Source organism: Podarcis cretensis (genome assembly GCF_951804945.1).
Source record: "Podarcis cretensis genome assembly, chromosome: 5".
NCBI classification, from domain to species: domain Eukaryota; kingdom Metazoa; phylum Chordata; class Lepidosauria; order Squamata; family Lacertidae; genus Podarcis; species Podarcis cretensis.
Window position 1 is genome coordinate 78,133,986 of NC_137174.1, and position 19,076 is coordinate 78,153,061.

Sequence of the window (19,076 nt, forward strand, 5' to 3'; positions counted from 1 at the left end):
ACCTGTTGCGCAATAAACTTGGATCTTCTGCAGCTTGCTCCTGTCTCCGCCTGAGCTCATTTTCCTCCGCAGGGACCCATGGACTTAGTCCGACGAACTGGGTGGCAGAGCAGCCTCGCACCCAGATTTTACCGTAACAAGAGGTGAAGATGTTCAAGAGACTGGAAACAAAGCATTATGAAGACTGGTTGAAGAAGCTGAGTATGTTTAGCCTGGAAAAGAGGAGATTGAGAGGAGATAGGATAGCCATGTTCCAATATCTAAAGGGCTGTCACATGGAGGAGGGAGCAAGCTTGTTTACGCCTCCTCTGGAGGCTAGGACTCAAGGCAATGGCTTCAAGTTACATGAAAGGAGCTTCCGACTCAACACCAGGAAAAACTTTATGGTGGTAAGAGCTATTTGACAGTGGAACGGTCTCCCTTGGGAGGTTGTGGACTCGGTTTTTAAGTTGAAGTTGGATGGCCATCTGTCATGGATGCTTTAGTGGAGATTCCCGCATTGCAGGGGTTGGACTAGATGACTGGCAAGATCCCTTGCCAACAACTCCACAACTTTATGACCCTGAGCACCCTGAAGCAATCTTGCTTCATTATTATCAGTGCTTTTTTCTGAGGGGACGCATACCCCTAAACATTTTGTGAATCTAAGTTTGGCCTCATTGAGGGGCGGTATTTCAATATGAGTAGGAAAGTGAGAATACCCTTAAACATTAAAAAACAACAACTGATGATGATGATTTTATTAGAATGTAAGCCTGTAGGGAGAGACAGCTTTGTTTCAACTGCTTTTAATGCCGTACGTAAGCCACTCTGGGGAGGGTTAGGGTCTCCCATTTTGGCAGAGCAACGGAAGCCCCCCCCCCCTGCCATTCAGCCGGGCGCGAGTAGCCCGTATGTACAACACCCGTGAGGCAAACTCGTCGACTGGTGAGGGGGTGGGGGTGGGGGTGGGCGCCAATCTTTCCGCGGCCAGGGATAGGTGGAACATGGCGCAGGCGCACTGCGGCCGCCCTCTCTCACGTGACCCCCTTCCGCTAGCGGCACAGCGCGAGGCGGTGTGCGTGCGGAGGTGGGAGGGGGGAAGAGGGAAACGGAGCGAGGAGCGTTTATAAAGCCGGCCGTGGTCGCGCGGAGGAGGAGGAGGAGGAGAAGAAGAAGACGAGATGAGGCCGGCGCTGGCGTTGCTGTTCCTGCTGGCGGCGGGGCTGGGCGGCTCTGGCGCTCAGCCGGACGGGTTGCCGCCCGGGAAGAAGCTGCGCATGGCCTACGCGACGGGGCCGCTGCTCAAGTTCCAGATCTGGTGAGCCCGGCGCGGGGGGGGGGGGGGAGGCCTCCTGCTCCTTCCTTCTCCTCCTCAGACCTTCCTCCGGCGGGGGTGGGAGGGCGAAGCCCAGAACCGACAGCGCGCCGTCGCTCTGGCCTCCCTTCCCCCCGAAGCCTCGCCCTGCGGAGGCCGGAAAGGGAAGGGAGGAGGGGGCGAAGGGAAAGGCTGACAACGCGAGGCATCTCGGGGGGGGGGAGAGAATTAGGGGAGCCCCCGGGGAGGTGTTGGGGGGCGAAGGGCGACAGGTCCGCACATGAAGGTGTGGAGAAGCCCCTTCAGTCCTCGGGGAAAGTAGAGGACAGGCTACGTCGGAATTCAGATAAGAGTTGTTTTCCCAGGGCAGGAAACGTCTCTGCCTCTTACTTATTGAATTTATTTATTGAATTTATATACCGCCCTATTCCCGGAGGTCTCAGGGCGGTTCTTATCTATCTCTCTCCTCTCTCTCTCTCTCTCTCTCTCTCTCTCCCCCCCCCCCCCCCCCGATTTCAATCGCTTTAGCCTTTAGGCTCACCTTTAACCTCAAATAAACATGCATCTGGGCATCCCATTTCTTATTATCATCTCTCCCCCCCGCCCCACATCTACCCCAAATATCTGTATGGCGGTAGTGCAGCTGTTTTGGCCCACCTCCAATCAGGCCATGCATGGCCCACCAGTTGAAGACTGGCTCAGGATGCTGTGGCCCTTGATGGAAGACATTAGGGTTGCTACAATAATGTTGGCTTTCTGATAGGCAGGAGGCATGAAGCTGAAATGAGAGGAGGGGAGGGGTTGGGCAATGCTGTCCTTTCGGTGCTGTGCTTAGCTCACCTTGAATATATATATTGTGAAATATATGGCTTGAGGTGGATAGGTGTTCAATAGGATGGGGAAAGACAAGGAGGCCCTGAGCAATTAATAGATTGAGGCCACATTGGTGTTGGCAATTAGGTTGGGGTTTGAGGATCAGAAGTGGTGTGAGTAGCAGGGCGGATTGGTGGGACTATGTTGACTGGGGGGGGGGAGTTGGGGGCGCCTAGTGATAAAAAAAGGTGTTTATGTAAGGGCTTTCAGAAATGGTGCGGTGGTGCAAGAAGTCGAGGGGGCGGTATAGGCACTTGGACGCTGCAGGTAAGGCAGAGTTTGAAATTAGCCAGGTGGCTTTTCTACCACTTGCAACCAAGGGAAGAGGCCTAGGCACCAGGATGGCACCTGACACCTCTACCATTCTAGAAGTGCATGCCTTGGGATCATTGGATCTGGTCTGTTTTCATATATTAATACCCCATCCTGTAGAATTCTATCAGTTATATTTTATCTGTGCAATAGGAATGAATTTCTGGAACCAAGATGCTTTTTCTGTGCAGCCTGAGCAGGAGCAGTCACCATTCAGAAAAAGAGGTTGTAATAGGACAATATATGTGTGGACTGTCCCTGGATCAAGTGGCTTTTCTTTAAGTTCTCAAAGCTCTTAACCCAACTCAAGGTTGTCATCTGAACTAGCCAGATGTTTAACTGAGAATCAATCACAGTCAGTCCATCACTGAAAAATAAGACTTTAGAGCCGTCTTGCCCCACAATGTTTTGGCGACTGTAACCCTGGTTTAAGGAGCCATTTGGTGCCTAGCTTATATATCTGAGCTTCTAACGCTGGGAGGACATGGTTTGTCCACACTCCAGTATGTGTGAGGATTCTATACTGAGGGAAGCAGTTTATAACATGAAAGGAACCTTAGTTCTTGTTTAGGACCTAAAGGTATACATAATGTGTTGACCTGTCAAAAGTGGAGCTGCCAAATGGTGCTCCTCTAAATAGTGCTCTTTTCCTTTGGATACTCATGTCTGTCATAAGGTTTGTGATCCATTAAGGGGAATAGTCTGTACTTTTGTATTTATATTGATGAAAGCCAAATACATGCAACACAAATGCTGTGCATGTTTACCCAAAAGTCAGTCCCACCATGTTCATTGAACTGAAGTCCTAGATCTGTGTACATTGGGTCGATGCTTTGGGTTCCAATCCAGAGTAAGCTTATACTGTATAAAACACTGTCCTAATGAAGTTGCTGAGGCTCGTATCTGAGTAAACATGCTTAGAATTGCATGTTTTATATAAAGGAACTTCTAAACAGCAAGTTGTAGTTAGTGATGGGTTTCAGTAAGGCATTTTGTAGCTAAAGTTGGAAAACTTAGACAAGTCACAAACAACATTTTACAGTATTAACAAAGTTGCTAATAATATATTTATATGCAAACTGCTATTTGGATATGAGACTTCAGTCCGAGTATGAATAATGGATTTGGAATTAGCAAAAATAGGAAAGTCAATTAAAGTGTGGGCCTAAAATGTTAGTACTTTCCTCTAAAAATAACTATTTAATGGAGTAATGGTTAGAATTCTGAATTTCAAGCAGCTTTTCAGCATTTGCCCATATCTAGCAATCCAGTTTTCTTTCTGTAACGTGTTCTTTCCTCAGGCTTTCTTTATCAGCTTCAGCATTGTTCATTCTTGTGTTCAAAACATTCTTCATTTTTAAAGTTTCACCATCTATTTATTGCAAATTTTTCCAGGCATTGTTACTTCTTGTGTTAGCAGTGTTACATCAGCATAGCAACGCACCACAGTTGGGACCAAAGGGAAAGAAAAGCAGAGTCATTTAAAAAAACATTTTACATTAGTCTTCTAGGTTCCCAGTTCTATTACTGAATGTTTTGAGTAATATTTGTGAATTGTATATATTCCTCAGTAGCTTTTTAGCTTTTTTTTAATCAAGAAGCCCTGTTATAAATGTGAAAATCCCAGTTTTCCTTTTCTTTAAAAAAACAAACAAACCTAAAATAAATCTCCCTTGTCTTTGAAGAGGACAATCATGAGGCTCTCAAAACTGTGGCTCTCAAAATAAAACTCAGAAGAGAATCAAACTGGGAGGCAAGTAAAGGAAACTCAAGGCTAGAATCATAAACATCATCTGAAAATTTTGTTCTTCTGGTGTACAGTATCCCTATGACCTGATCACCATTATGTATAAATTTCCTGGAAGGAAATTGTGGATTATTTGTGCTAGTGTTCGAAACATTTTTTGGGACGCCGGTGGCGCTGTGGGTTAAAGCCTCAGCGCCTAGGGCTTGCCGATCGAAAGATCGGCGGTTCAAATCCCTGCGGCGGGGTGTGCTCCCGCTGCTCGGTCCCAGCGCCTGCCAACCTAGCAGTTCGAAAGCACCTCCGGGTGCAAGTAGATAAATAGGGACCGCTTACCAGCGGGAAGGTAAACGGCGTTTCCGTGTGCGGCTCTGGCTCTGGCTCTGGCCAGAGCAGCGATGTCACGCTGGCCACGTGACCCGGAAGTGTCTCCGGACAGCGCTGGCCCCTGGCCTCTTAAGTGAGATGGGCGCACAACCCCAGAGTCTGTCAAGACTGACCCGTACGGGCAGGGGTACCTTTACCTTTTACCTCGAAACATTTTAAAGACTAGTTTGCTTCAAAACAGTTTTCTTAAAAACCTCCTCCTAACAACAAATGGACACGGCAAGGGGATGGAATCCACAATATACTAAACACTGCTCCAAAATCCCACAAACCCCCTCAACGTAGGCAATAAACAATGAGAGGATGACATAGGCTATGAGGTTAATCCCACACAATGGACTAGAATGTGGTCTAAACCTCCATTTAAATCAATGTTGGTTAAAAGAAAAAAACTCACCCTGAAACTCAGATTGTACCTAACACCACCAAAATGCTGGAGAAGCTGCACCTCCACGGGCACATACCTTCACATGTGATGGGAATGCCCCAAAATCCAACTCTTCTGGACATCAGTCATACAATAAATGCTCAAAATAACTAAGCAAGTATTAGAAGTCACCCCAGAACTGGCCCTACCGAACATCTTCCAAGATAATAATGCCCACTAACATTATAAAGAGCTCATAACCCACCTACTCTCAGCAGCCAGAAGCCTCAGCCAAACACTGGAGAGACCATTCAGGAGTAAACATGGTCAAGTGCTATCAAATAATACGGAAAACAGCCTTACTAGAAAAACTAACCCATCAGCTGAAACTGACACAGGGACAAATAGAAGAAGATGCCTTCACCTCAGTATGGTTCTCCTTTATCACATACATAGCTCAACAAGACAACAGCAAGAGTCCACTGATAGCCTACAAATCAATATGGCTAACCTGATCCAAAAATCCACATCCTCACACGCTCACGCACATAAACAAATCTCACTACAGCCAACCAAAAACAATCAACCACACCCTAGGCCACCCCCAACCTCTCTCATCGCCAAGGAAATATAACAAGCGAATAGTAAGAGCCTATACAAGTGACGCTGACACAAAGCCCCACATATACACTCAAAAGAAGAATAGAAGCATCACCTCACAACCCCTATCTCCACCCCTCTTTTCTTCTCAACCTAATATTGCATGCAACACTAATGTCTCACAACAAATGAAACTGAGATGCAGAAAGGACAACTTGAAAAAAGAGACAATGCAAATCTTTTTGTAAACTAATAAATCTTTAATTTAAAAAACCAGTTTTCTTTAGAGGGCCATTACTAGTGATTTTTGTAGTGATTGCTTAATGTAATAGTTTTTACTAAGGCATAGCTGTACAGTGAGCTACACAAGAGAAGTCAATTACTAAAGTCCTTGGGCTCTTTAGAAATGTATGATGTGGAACAGAAGAGATAATACCCAGAGCTGTAGTGGAAACACCAAAAACGTAAAGAGTCTTGATACAACAATCAAGTTTCCAGGTGGTATTGTGACATGAAGAGAAAATGTGTTTTAATTTTCTGTCATTTTCTTCTTGGAGAGTTCTCAGCTGTATTCCATTTTCTTATTGTTTTTTGCGGATACTTTCAAGGAAAACAAACCGTTGACTCATTAAGTTTCAGCATTGGAATTAATTATTACCTACAGACATGTTTTGGAAGCTCTCATACAGTTCGGATTTCGCCTTCTAGCTGGCTTGGTTAATATTTTCATATCATGCTCTTGCTGCCATCCAAGCTATTGCATGACTTTAGATAAAATATTTAGTTGATTCCCCAGAACCAGAGCTAGGGGAAATGGGACACACACACTGAGATCAGTGTTAGAAACTCAGATATATAATCTAATCTACAAATGGCACCTTAAACCTAGGTTGCACTTGCCACAATGGGATATCTAGGCACCTTTTATGGTATATTATTATTATTATTATTATTATTATTTATTTCATTTCTGTACCACTTTGTATTTTAAAGAACAAATCTCAAAGCAGTTTATAACACATTAAAATATCAAATAAAACAATCCAGAATAAAACAAATCCAAGCTTCAAGGAAAATATTTCAGATCCTTCTTTAAGTGACATTTTGCCTTCCCTAGTCTACAACCTGGCACCTAGAGATCTTCACCTGGCTGCAATTGAACCCATGCTAGTCGCAAAATGCACTTGGCTAATTTCTAGCACTGACAGAGATGGACTTGAAGCAGGCTTTTATCCTTGGGATAAAATGTCCCAAAAGCTACCTGTGAAAGTGTTTATACATCAGTGTATGTTGCACCTTACCCCTAACTATAGTAAGTTCCTTAGGGAACTTACTGTTTAAAATAGACCATGTTTAAAGCTTAATATGTAAAAATGCAGTTGCCTGCATTTCAAAGTTGTTAATCCAAAATGCCACATAAAAGACTAGATTAAATATTAATTTACATGATACTTTTGCATTTACAGAATTGTGTTCGAAGTAATTTGCAGTGCATTAAAATGTAGATTTTGAGGAAAGACTTTGGGGGGGGGGGGGAGAGTGCTGTCACCACTGTTCAGAGGGGGAAAAGTCGGTGAGAGTTATGATGGAGACCAAGAAACATTTGGGCAGATGAGGATGGTGAAGTTGAGGGAGTAAATTATTTTTAGGGAAATCCGGAAGCATGCTAATTCCAATTGATTACCTACAAATATATAATCTTAGCAAAATGTTTATGCTTAACTACACACAAACTAATCATCATAAAATATTTCTGTTCAGTGTTTCCTGAGGATACAGACGGGTGTTTGAGGAGTACATGCAGGTTATTAGCCAGCGGTACCCAGACATCCGCATTGAAGGGGAAAATTATCTCCCTCAGCCTCTTTATAGGTAAGTTTATTATGAATTAAAATATGACAGAAACATGAGTTTAGACCTATTATTCCTCTCGTTTATCTAATTTGGTACCTATGGCACGAGTTCAGTTTCATGAGGCTAGCTAAACTAATCAACCCCCACTTGCAAACTAGTAATGATAGATTGCTTTTGCTGTGGTTAGAATGTTTACACTAATGATGATGCAGAAGAGAGAGCATAAAGAACAGTGAGTTTTTTGCATTATGGCAACCTGAAGAACTAAGATCTCAGCCCAGAATTGCATTCATTAATTGGAATGCAGGTGACTCCCCAGTTACAAGGGAGCTTATGCTCCTGGGTACTGCATGTATACTTGAAATCACATATAGTGGGGAACACACATCTAAAAAGCCTGTAAACACCCTTTTAAACCTTTGGAAACCCTTGAAAAACCAGCACCACTTACCAGACTGGCATGAATGGTGGCAGTAGTGGCTCTCAGTCTTCCTCATCACTGGAGGATGATGTGGAAACAATGACAAGTTGGGTAGACTGGTACCCCAAGGTGCTTGGCTGTGGGTCAGATTCTTTTGCTGCTGGTGCTATTGCTCTCCAAATTCCAACTGTCCACAGGCCTCAAAGGGCAGTGCAAAGGCTCATGGGACTGCTGTTTCCCTGCTCTTTCCACACCTTTTTGCAGTTTAAATTGAATTATTTCTTTCCCAGCACCACGCACAAGTTGAGCGCACGTGTGGGGAGTTACATGTAGTCTTGCATTTTAAATGCAGCGTTTTCAAATACGTAATATTGATAAGATGAAATATCACTAAAGTTACTGGAATAGTGACATGCAGCTGGGTATGGCATAATCTTTGTCGTTTTTGATAAGTTTAGGAATAGCCTTTAGCGACTAACATCTCTCTTTCTTCTCCCAGACATATAGCATCTTTCCTGTCAGTCTTCAAACTAGTGTTAATAGGCTTCATTATTGTTGGCAAGGATCCTTTTGCTTTCTTTGGCATGCAAGCTCCAAGCGTCTGGCAGTGGGGCCAAGAAAATAAGGTAAAGAGACTACTTTTTCCTCTTACAACATCACTTTTTACATGGAGTGGAGATTGATTTCCTGGTGTTCACACAACCAAATGCTCCCACAAACATGCACTTTGATAATAGCTTGAAGGGGAAATTGCTTCAGAACACACACAACCTCTTCCCCCCCCCCATCCCATTCGTACCTTGGTTGTTGAACACCCTGGAACTCATATGTTTTGGCTCCCGAACGCTGCAAACCTGGAAGTGATTGTTCTTGTTTGCGAACGTTCTTTTGGAACCCGAACATCTGACGGGGCTTCTGCAGCTTCTGATTGGCTGCAGGAGCTTCCTGCAGCCAATCAGAAGCTTCGATTCACATTTGGAAGTTGAACGGACTTCTGGAATGAATTCCATTTGACTTCCAAGGTACGATTGTATGTCTTTAAGAGGGCTGGAAAAAATAATTTTCTACTGGTTATAATCAGCTTTTTGAGCTGCAAATAAGAATATGTCACCATTAGTTATGGTTTATTCTTTGGTGGCTGATGCAGAAGACCTAGAAGAGCAGAAAACAGCAGCACTTCTTTTCAGATGAGGCAAGGATTCTGGTCTAAGTAGTATCTTTAGTATTAGAAATTCTGAAAAATAACTAACTTAGGAAGTAATGGGTTAAATGTGTAACCACATGATCTTGGATAATCCATGTACAAGAAGCTGCAATCTTAATATGAGCTGAAACATAAATCTTTCACTATGAGATCTTTTTATGCCCTGTTGCTGAAGATTGCATCATTTTATCCTTTGGGTATAGCGCCAAAAGCACATTTAACATTCTGGAGTAAAGGGAACGATGCCTCTAGGGTTTGAAACAGAATAGTAGTAAGACAACTTATGTAGAGCATATGCGTATTTGCTTACTTTGCTTTATAAAAAGGGGTTTTATTTTAGAAATAATAACCGTCCTGATTTTATTCTAGCAATCAGTGTGTCATACTGGTTATCACTTCGTATTTATCTTACTTAAGTGTTATAAATGAACCCTCTGAATTCAAGACAAGGAAGGAAAATGAACAAATTTTAATTTAGAGTCACAAAGAAAGGAGATTACTTTCACCAAATATTAGTATCAGCTGAATATAGAGCTGAACTGATAAATATGTTGCATCATTTAAAGACTAGCATTTAGATTAATGTGTTTAATTTTTAGGTCTATGCTTGTATGATGGTTTTCTTCCTGAGCAGCATGACTGAGAACATTTGTATGTCAACAGGTGCATTTGAAATAACTTTAAATGGTGAGTTCTGAACAGCTTTTGTGTATTCTTGTTAGCTTAAGAGGGATTTTGTGTTAATTGTACCCATTGTTAAGTATTTATGAAGCTACCAGCTGCATTTGGTTCAGAAGACTGAAATAAAGGGTCTATTTGAGATGACCCTTTGTCAAAATTGTGACTAGTGTGAGTGATCCCTAAACTTTCACAAATAACTAAAGCTATAGTATTAACAGTTCTGAAGTAAAGTGCCATTTAAAAGACCTCTCCAGTGTAAGTTGATTGAACATTGACAGAGTAATCTGTTTGTCAAGAAAGAACTTTGCACACAAATTCTTCATGCAAACCTTGTAAACAGAAGTATATATATTTTAATCTAGTTCCTTCAGAAGCTTGGTAATACTTCATTGCATGTACATTGGCGAGAAACTGGTATTTGTGGGATGGAGACGGCAGTGAGAGTGAACCTATACTGTATGCAAAAGCTTGTATCAGTTGTTTTTCTCTGGATATCCTGGCAAGCATAAAATAAAAGCAGCAACTGGCAGTTCCTACACTGTACAAAAAGTAGTTTAATATGCTAATCATGTTCTTTACCTCCTACACTTCTTATTTAGATGTTCCAGTGTGGTCTAAGCTACAGTCTGGGCACCTTCCTTCCATGCAGCAACTTGTTCAAATCCTCGATAATGAAATGAAACTCAATGTGCACATGGAGCAAATGCCACACCATAGATCATAGCCCCATCCATCAGTACTGAAAACTTCTTGTAAGTTTGTTTTGAAGATTACTCAGCTAGGTACAGTGGTGCCCCGCAAGACGAATGCCTCGCAAGACGGAAAACTCGCTAGACGAAAGAGTTTTCCGTTTTAGAGGTGCTTCGCAAAACGAATTTCCTATGGGCTTGCTTCGCAAGACGAAAATGTCTTGCGAGTTCCTGCGGTTCCCCCCCCCTTTCCCCCCCTTTTTCTAAGCCGCTTATCCGCTAAGCTGCTAAAAGCCGCTAAACCGCTAATAGCGCTAATCCGCTAAGCCGTCAATGGGCTTGCTTCGCAAGGCGAAAAAACCGCTAGACGAAGAGACTCGCGGAACGGATTCTTTTCATCTTGCGAGGCACCACTGTATTTGATTTGCAAGATAAAATGGTAATAAATAATCCTTGTATTTAATCACTCGCCTGATAGCTTTTGGCTGACAAGGGATTTTATGCAGGCAAGTAAGTGGGCTGGTGGATCAGGGACAGATAATTCCACCCCTATTTTCCAGACTGTTGTTTTTCTGTGCTGGCTGTGGAGGAAGGAGCTTCTCTTCCTTTAGAAAAATAGACTATTGGCCTCTGCAGGCTAGCAAAAAAATATCGCAACTAACTTTCATGCAGTTAATGTTTCATACACATATTCAACATAGGCTTAACATGGAACTTCTGGAACTTGGTGACTGTCAGTGTTAGCTCTTTCATTTGCTAGATATCTTCTACACTTGTTGTCTCATGTAGTAGTAGCCTGGTGGCATGTATATTAAATATCAATTCATTATTTCTGTTTGCCGAGCTTCTAGTGTGTTGTCGTTCTAACTGAATATAGTAGGTTTTCCATGGCGACACTGGATATAGAATGGTTTTGGGTATAGTTATTTGATCTATTTTTGTAGCACAACCTGCTATGTTTTTGCTATGTTTTTCAGACATTAAGCGACACTTTCAAAAGACAACATGAACGAAATAAATGACGGCCTGTACTGAAGACAGAATACTTGTTGGTACAGACTGGATGCTCTCCTCGTTTTCATGTTGTTCCTGAATATCTTAATGCAAGACCCCTTTCAGTGCTGGTATATTTCAAAGTACTGCACATTCAAGGAGTGCAATAATACTATATAGTTGTTTTTTTTAAAGTTAATTCAACCACTCTAGAGCTAGACAATGCAGACATTAACCGATAACAATGTTTTGGGTTGGATCCATAGTTAATTGCACTTAGTTCCAATTGAAATCAATGTAGTTTAAGTGCATCTAACTTAGGGCTAGACCAGCTAAGTTCTACTTGAACCAGACCTGCTAAAATTAACAGAACAGTTCATTATTTACTGGGTCTGCTCCAAGTATGACCAATGTTGGATACAACCCATAGCCTAGATCCAACACTTTTATTTTCATTTCTAAGAAGATGACAAAATGCTTTAATAACCTTTTTTTTTTTTCATTGGAAAAGTTGTCTGATCTACTGTGCGTGAAATTTATGTTCCATTTGTAGTTAAAATTGATCTCTTAGGAGTACTGGTTATCCTTTAAACTAGTCTGGATAAAAATTGGTGGCTGTCAAACATTGCAGATTTGGTTATGTAAGTTTTGTATATTTTCAGAGTATATTGCTGAGTGAATGGTGCATTGTATAATAAATTATAGAAACAAAACTATATGCAGAGTAAGTACCTAAGTGTCATGACTTCAAAGAAGACCAAGTGCTGTTTGAATTCCCTCAGCAATTTTGAAGTCTGTTTCTGGGCCACTCTAAATGATCAAATAGCTTGGCCTTTATTCTGTCCTAAATATGAGCTAAGCAAACTAATTTAAATAAAGAAATTTCATCTACTGTGTGAAAGACCTTGAATCATTTTATGAATTTGTCTGTCTGGCCGCTGTGCTTGAAGAAGAAGAAAAACACAAGACAATGTTTAATGTTTATGGTGGCTTTCTTGTTTGAAACTTCAACTTCTGCAATTCACAACACATCAAGTTACAGTTACAGACTTAGGTTTGGAAAGTACCAAATACATTGCCTGTGATAGAATACTTTTAGCCTAGTAACAGCCGTTTCTTCTCCTCTGGCTTCTTAGATAGAAAGGAGATTAAACATTCTAATGACTGAGCTGGAAGAATGTGTTAGAAGTCTATGAGAAACCACAACTATTTATATTTAAGCCATGAAGAAAAGACTGTTTGGTTAGATCCAGTGCAGCTCTTCTATTTACAGAAGGGATTGTAAACCATCAGAGGATTCCACAAGCTCAAGCGTATTTTGCAAATTCCTTATACAGCAACCCATGGCGCTTTTCTGTGATTGCAAGGAGAATTGAGGGGGGGGGGCGACACCACCTACCTTTTGCCTCCATTTGTGAGAGTGTTCTGTGACCAAAACTTCACTCTCAGTTCTAACACAGTAACTTACTTGGAAGCAGCTGGAGGTGGCAGAAACATAACTCATCCTTTTGTTTAGACTTGAATGCTGGGTAAAAAAAATTAGAATGAGCAAAACAAAAATAGGATGTAATTTGGGACACACACACTGTGTTTCTATATCACATGTTTAATGATATATCTGTGAAGAATTAAACTGAAACAAGGTAACATTGTGAAGCCTTTGAATTACATACAGGCATACATAAAGGTAAAGGGACCCCTGACCATTAGGTCCAGTCATGACCGACTCTGGGGTTGCGGCGCTCATCTCGCTTTATTGGCCAAGGGAGCCGGCGTACAGCTTCCGGGTCATGTGGCCAGCATGACGAAGCCGCTTCTGGCGAACCAGAGCAGCGCATGGAAACACCATTTACCTTCCCGCTGAAGCGGTGCCTGTTTTATCTACTTGCGCTTTGACGTGGTTTCAAACTGCTAGGTTGGCAGGAGCTGGGACCGAGCAACGGGAGCTCACCCCGTTGCGGGGATTTGAACCGCCGACCTTCTGATCGGCAAGTCCTAGGCTCTGTGGTTTAATCCACAGCGCCACCCGCGTCCCTCATACATATGTACACACAAATGAACAGTGGCTTGTCCCCTTCCATAGCCAGACTAGGAACCCCAGGTAAATGCAGAGGGGAGCTCAGTTTTTCTAATGTATTTTTTTTAAAATGGTTTCTTGTGTCTGTTGTCGCCAAATTGTAGAAAAGTCATAGGTTTCATTTAAAAAAAGAAATACCTAAAATGTTTTCTGCAAATAGATTGCTAGCACTATATGCAAGTCTGAAGTTCATAAAATGTTGATGCTCACGAGAAAACATTTGATGTAAAGCATCTTTTCCTCAGCATTTGGCAAGCATATGCAAATAAACAATCATTATTGTGACGCATTAACTGAAAGGTGGAACTTGGGCAACAATAATCAGAATGAGTAAGAAGTCTCCACATGCAGGAAACCTGTGCAGGAGTAGTCAAATAAGTGATTTGTCACCTGTAGCACACATTGTACTTTTCAACAGGAACTGCAGTAAATTTATTCTGTAGTGTATTGCATTTTCATCTAAGTAAGTGGTTTTATGCCACTATGTTGTTAGAAAAGCTGTATTTTTTAGGGAAGTTTAGGGTTATGTTTAGGGAAGTTTTTAATGTCTGAGATTTTAATGTATTTTTAATCTTTGTTGGAAGCCGCCCAGAGTGGCTGGGTAAACCCAGCCAGATGGGCGAGGTACAAGTACACCATCATTATTATTTTTATTTTATTTTATTTTATTTTATTATTTTATTTTATTTTATTTTATTTTATTTTATTTTATTTTATTTTATTTTATTTATCACTGTTGGTCTAGTGAGTTAGGGAAGGAAAAGCTATTTAGTCAGTAGGCAGTAACTAAAACGCCTGCAATTTTCATCCATACGTAGCTAACTTTAATACGAGCTTTTAATGCTCATTCACCTGTTTTGTTTCTAATTTGAGTATCTTGTGATGTGATTTGTCTTTGAAGTTTTCAGTATGTATCTGAGTGAAACAGATACTTGATGGATATGAGTTACATGTGCATGTTGGCTTTAACACAGCTTGAGTTGTAAATTACAGACCATCAAATGTTACTGACAAATCTGATCAACTCCTGAGCCTTTTGAATAACCAGTGAAATGCACCCCAACTCTCAGCATTCAGCATATTCCTCCCCTCACCCTGAATGTATCTTGTGAAGGAAGGATTTTCTTTTCCCATGAATAAATGTACCTCCATGTGAACAAACAGTTTTAGTATCAAGCAAGCAGAGTGCACCTGTGTTTGTGGTTGCTCAGGTGTGTTGCTAGGTTGTTAATTTCCATAAACTGTAGCTGTACAGAACATCAACACTATTTTTGAACCTTCCTGCTCTGAGAGTGCATGGTTTTAAAACTAGCTTCATGGCATTGCAACAGGGCTGTGTAAAAAGCACAATGTTAAGCATCTCTTGCCACTTAGGAAGTTTGTGTCTTGTAGCTTCTGGCCATGCAGTGAGCCCACTGTTGCCCCACTTGGAAATCTGGGGTAGAACAGAGATGAGGACTTACTGAGGTACTAGTCACTGAGGTAGTTACTCTGAGAATGAACCAGAATTTTAATCAACTTGGAATTTAACGCTCATGTAGGAGAAGGGCCAGATTTAGGTTTGATGAGGCCCTAAGCTACTGAAGGTAATGGGGGCCCTTTATATGTCCTGCTGTCCTTTGTCAACAGCAAATTGTCGCTGTTTTTTGTGTTGAATATATGCTATATGGTAATTTATGGACCTAATTGGTATCTAAAGCCATTTGCACATAACAAAATATGTATTTTATCAAAGTAATTGTTGAACTTGTATTTTGGAAATGTGCATCCAGCTTTTTTTCCTTTAAATTTTTTTGGGGCCCCCAAGAGAGTCCTAAGCCAGGGGTCAGCAAACTTTTTCAGCAGGGGGCCGGTCCACTGTCCCTCAGACCTTGTGGGGGGCTGGACTATATGGGGGGGGGGGGGATGAACGAATTCCTATGCCCCACAAATAATCCAGAGATGCATTTTAAATAAAAGGACACATTCTACTCATGTAAAAACACACTGATTCTCGGGCCGGATTGAGAAGGCGATTGGGCCGGATCCGGCCCCCAGGCCTTAGTTTGCCTACCCATGTCCTAAGCTATAGCTTGTTTAGCTTATACGTAAATCTGGCACTGAGTAGGGGGTGTTCAAGTGAAGAATCCTAAAACCAGGGATGAGTTGCATTTGAGGCAGAGACTGACTGGTGGTTGTGGCCTTTATCCTCACCTTCATACTTTTATTTTGCTACATGCAGCTAGGTTCCTCTCAGGCTGCCTCCTGTCCACATTCATGTCAAGCCTTCCACTCCCAGGCATTAACCTGCTACTAGGTTAATAGTCTTGGAAGCAGTGTTTGTATTCATCAAGTAAACAAAAGGGAAACCTTCGTTTGTTATGGATACAAATCTTGTGATTGCCTCCGTTCTTCACATTCTTGCGCTAGCATAATTTATGCCGGTTCCTGTAATTTATACTAGATCATTCCAAAGCCCTTTTACTTCTAGCATTTGTTTATTTTAATAACAGTTACTTTTAATTTCAGTTATTTACAGTGGGGGGGTGGGAGATCTGTGCCAGAGGACCAAGTTGGGCCTGCGAGACTGTTTACCTGAAACCATGCCCACCTCTCCCACTCCTGATGTCATGTGATGTCAAAGAGTCATGACTCCATAAAGATCTGATTGCCCTTGGAGAATGCACTTGTGCGGCCAATCCCTGCGAAAGGTATGGTGGAAGTCACTGTCCATCAGCTCATAGGGCATGACTTCAAATCTGCTGATCAGCATTGGTTCAAAACACCACACACAGAAGTCTTTGCAAGCCTGGTGACATCACTGTTACATCAGGCAATTTTCTGGTGGGTAACCTTGCCCACCAAATTCAGCCCACAAGGGATAGGAGTTAAAAGAATAGCCTGCTGGCCAGATCAGGTTCTCTACTTCTGATCTGCAACATGGGTGGCTAACGAGAGACCTTCCAAATATTGTCCATCGTCTCTAACCACTGGCCAAGCTGGCTGGGACTAATTAGAATTGTAGTTCAAAACTTGAAAGGCCACAGGTTAGCCACCCCTGACTGACAGTATTTTTAAAACAACAAAATGAGAGTTTAAACAAGAAATAATGTTCTGTATACTGTCAGTCTATGTGTATGTGTGGGTGTGTGACGCCCTGTGGCCCTCCAGTTATTGCTGGACTACACGTCCCTGGCAATTAGCTGTGCTAGCTGGCGCTGATAAAGTTGAACTAAAAATAAATCTGGAAGGCTGAAGACTTACTACCCTTGCAATATGGGAAACGTCACTTGTTTAATCCTTCATAACTGGTCTTCAGTAAGCCAAAAGTACGTGACTCTCACAAATCTTTTCACTGAGAACACCATAGGGTTTGGCCCTGGAAAAAGTAAAGTCCCACTGAAATCACACACTATTGTGAATTCACTTACAATTTTATTGAGCACCCAAAGCCATATACTTGTTTTTCCTCAATATTCTTTTGGGCTTCTAATCAAAGTGATTAAATAATACTTTGGTGCTCCATTATAAAATGGATTGTTTTCCACTTCATAGGACCTTAAATTCTGTTGCCTTGCCTTTCCTGTTTTCAAGGTGCTGCAGTTTTGAAACCATACAAAAATACTTCAGGTAATACCTTTGAAAAGAGATTATTTCTGTCTCCTCTCCTCTCCTCTCCTCACCCCACCCCACCCCACCCCATCCCACCCCTTTTCTTTTTATTTTTTCCAGTCAAAACTTCTTGGAGGACAATATCAATAGGCAGTACATCATCAATTCTGCAGGATGGTCCTATGAGCTGTATCCTGTTGGGTCCCTATTTCTCATAGCTGTAACTAGCCACTGTTTAAAGACCTAGGATTAGAAGCTTGCAGGCCCTAAAAGCTTGGCAGATGTTCTGTGTGAATTGCTTAGGAACAGCCACAAGGTACAATCTCTCCAAAGCAGTGTTTGCAGAGCTATTACTGAAACTCTTCTGGTGGCCACTAACAAGTAGTCGCTAGTGCTGCCTATCTTGGAATGGTTGACAATAAAACTGGAAAGTGCAGTAAATGTGAACTTAATGAAAATACTGTTTGGACAGAGGATAAATGGACAACATATTAGAGTCCTGAGTTGAACCAGTTCCTTGCAGTTGTCTAAATATAGCACAGTTGGGTATACCTTTGTCCGTACACTATAAAATTCTCTTTCCTCTCAAACCTTAACAGAGAGCACAGTCCTATTTGTTGCAACTATTTATGGACTGCTTATTCTTTCCAGCACCCAATTTTCCATAATTTATCTGTTCTTGTCCCTCTTTATTTGGGGCCATGCTCTGGTTACTCTCAGAAATAAAAGCAACAGACTTAGTTTCTATAACTGCCCTGAAGCTGGGTTTGGCTTTGGGGGATGATGGAGGAGATTTACTAATTTGTTCTGCCCCTTCTTGTACCACCCCTCCTCTTACTCTTTGTCCTCTACTGTCATTTTTATATTGCAGTGTCATTGCAAAACATTGATTTCTGGAGGATGGAAACCTGCGAGTGTTCTGTGTAGAACAGATGCTGTTGAACTGTCAGTCAACCTTGACCATGCTGTCTAGGGCTGACAGGAGTTACAGACCAAAATGCCTCAAAGACACCACATTCTTTTTTTACCCGTCCTAAATCACAACTCTCAAATGCATACCCTTGAACTTAGAAGGAAAATGCAAGATTTCTTGGCAACCTAAAACATGCAAGTGTTAGGAAGCTCCCTTACACAGAGTCAGAATACAGTGGTACCTCAGGTTACATACGCTTCAGGTTACATACGCTTCAGGTTACACCATAGCTGTCAACTTACAGATTTGAAAATAAGGGACCAGCAGCCTCAAAAATAAGGGATCAGCAGCCAAAATAAGGGATCAACAATTACTTTTATAAAATACCTATTTTGTTGCGTGCAAATGGCTTTAAATACCTATTAGGTCCATAAATTACCATATAGCATATATTCAACACAAAAAAACAGCAACAATTTGTTGTTGACAAAGGACAGCTGGACATAGAAAGGGCCCCATTACCTTCAGCAGCTTATTTAAGAGACATCATCAATAAGGGACAGCAGCGGGACATGGCGCTGTCCCGCCAAATAAGGGACGCTTGACAGCTATGGGTTACAGACTCCGCTAACCCAGAAATAGTTATTCCTTTGCTTCAGGATGAGAACAGAAATCTTGCTCCGGCGGCGTGGCAGCAGCGGGAGGCCCCATTAGCTAAAGTGGTGCTTCAGGTTAAGAACAGTTTCAGGTTAAGTACAGACCTCCGGACCGAATTAAGTACCGTATTTTTCGCCCTATAGGACACACCGGCCCATAGGACGCACCTAGTTTTTTGGGGGGGAAATCAAGGAATTTTTTTTTATTTCCCCCCAGGTTTGCGCAGCCATCCCCAAGCTAGAAGAGGGAGACAGAGCGCTCCGTCTCCCTCTTCTGCCTTCAGGGACAGCCTCTCTAGCCTCCATGGGGCAGTGGCTTGCCCCGCGTCCCCCGAGCTTGAGGGCTGGCCCCCCGCCAGCCCCCAGATCAGGTCGGGGAATAGCGGGGTGGCGGCGCTCCGCCTCCCCGCTATCCCC

General features: G+C 42.2%; 1 protein-coding gene across 2 annotated transcripts; it reads left to right on the forward strand.

Annotated features, from left to right (window-relative positions):
* The first annotated feature begins 1,051 nt into the window (after nucleotides 1-1,051).
* Nucleotides 1,052-12,323, forward strand: SELENOT (selenoprotein T). Of its 2 annotated transcripts, none has more exons than XR_013839404.1 (6): nucleotides 1,052-1,300; nucleotides 7,342-7,452; nucleotides 8,355-8,481; nucleotides 9,659-9,746; nucleotides 10,340-10,522; nucleotides 10,845-11,472. XR_013839404.1 is itself a non-coding variant. In XM_079978328.1 (6 exons), exons 1-5 carry the CDS (start codon nucleotides 1,164-1,166, stop codon nucleotides 10,462-10,464), a joined length of 588 nt encoding a protein of 195 aa, XP_079834454.1. In that variant the 5' UTR covers nucleotides 1,058-1,163; the 3' UTR covers nucleotides 10,465-10,492; nucleotides 11,407-12,323. The 2 variants fall into 2 exon arrangements, 1 of the variants encoding a protein (XP_079834454.1); XM_079978328.1 differs by having other exon boundaries at nucleotides 1,058-1,300; nucleotides 10,340-10,492; nucleotides 11,407-12,323.
* Nucleotides 12,324-19,076: the final 6,753 nt, after the last annotated feature.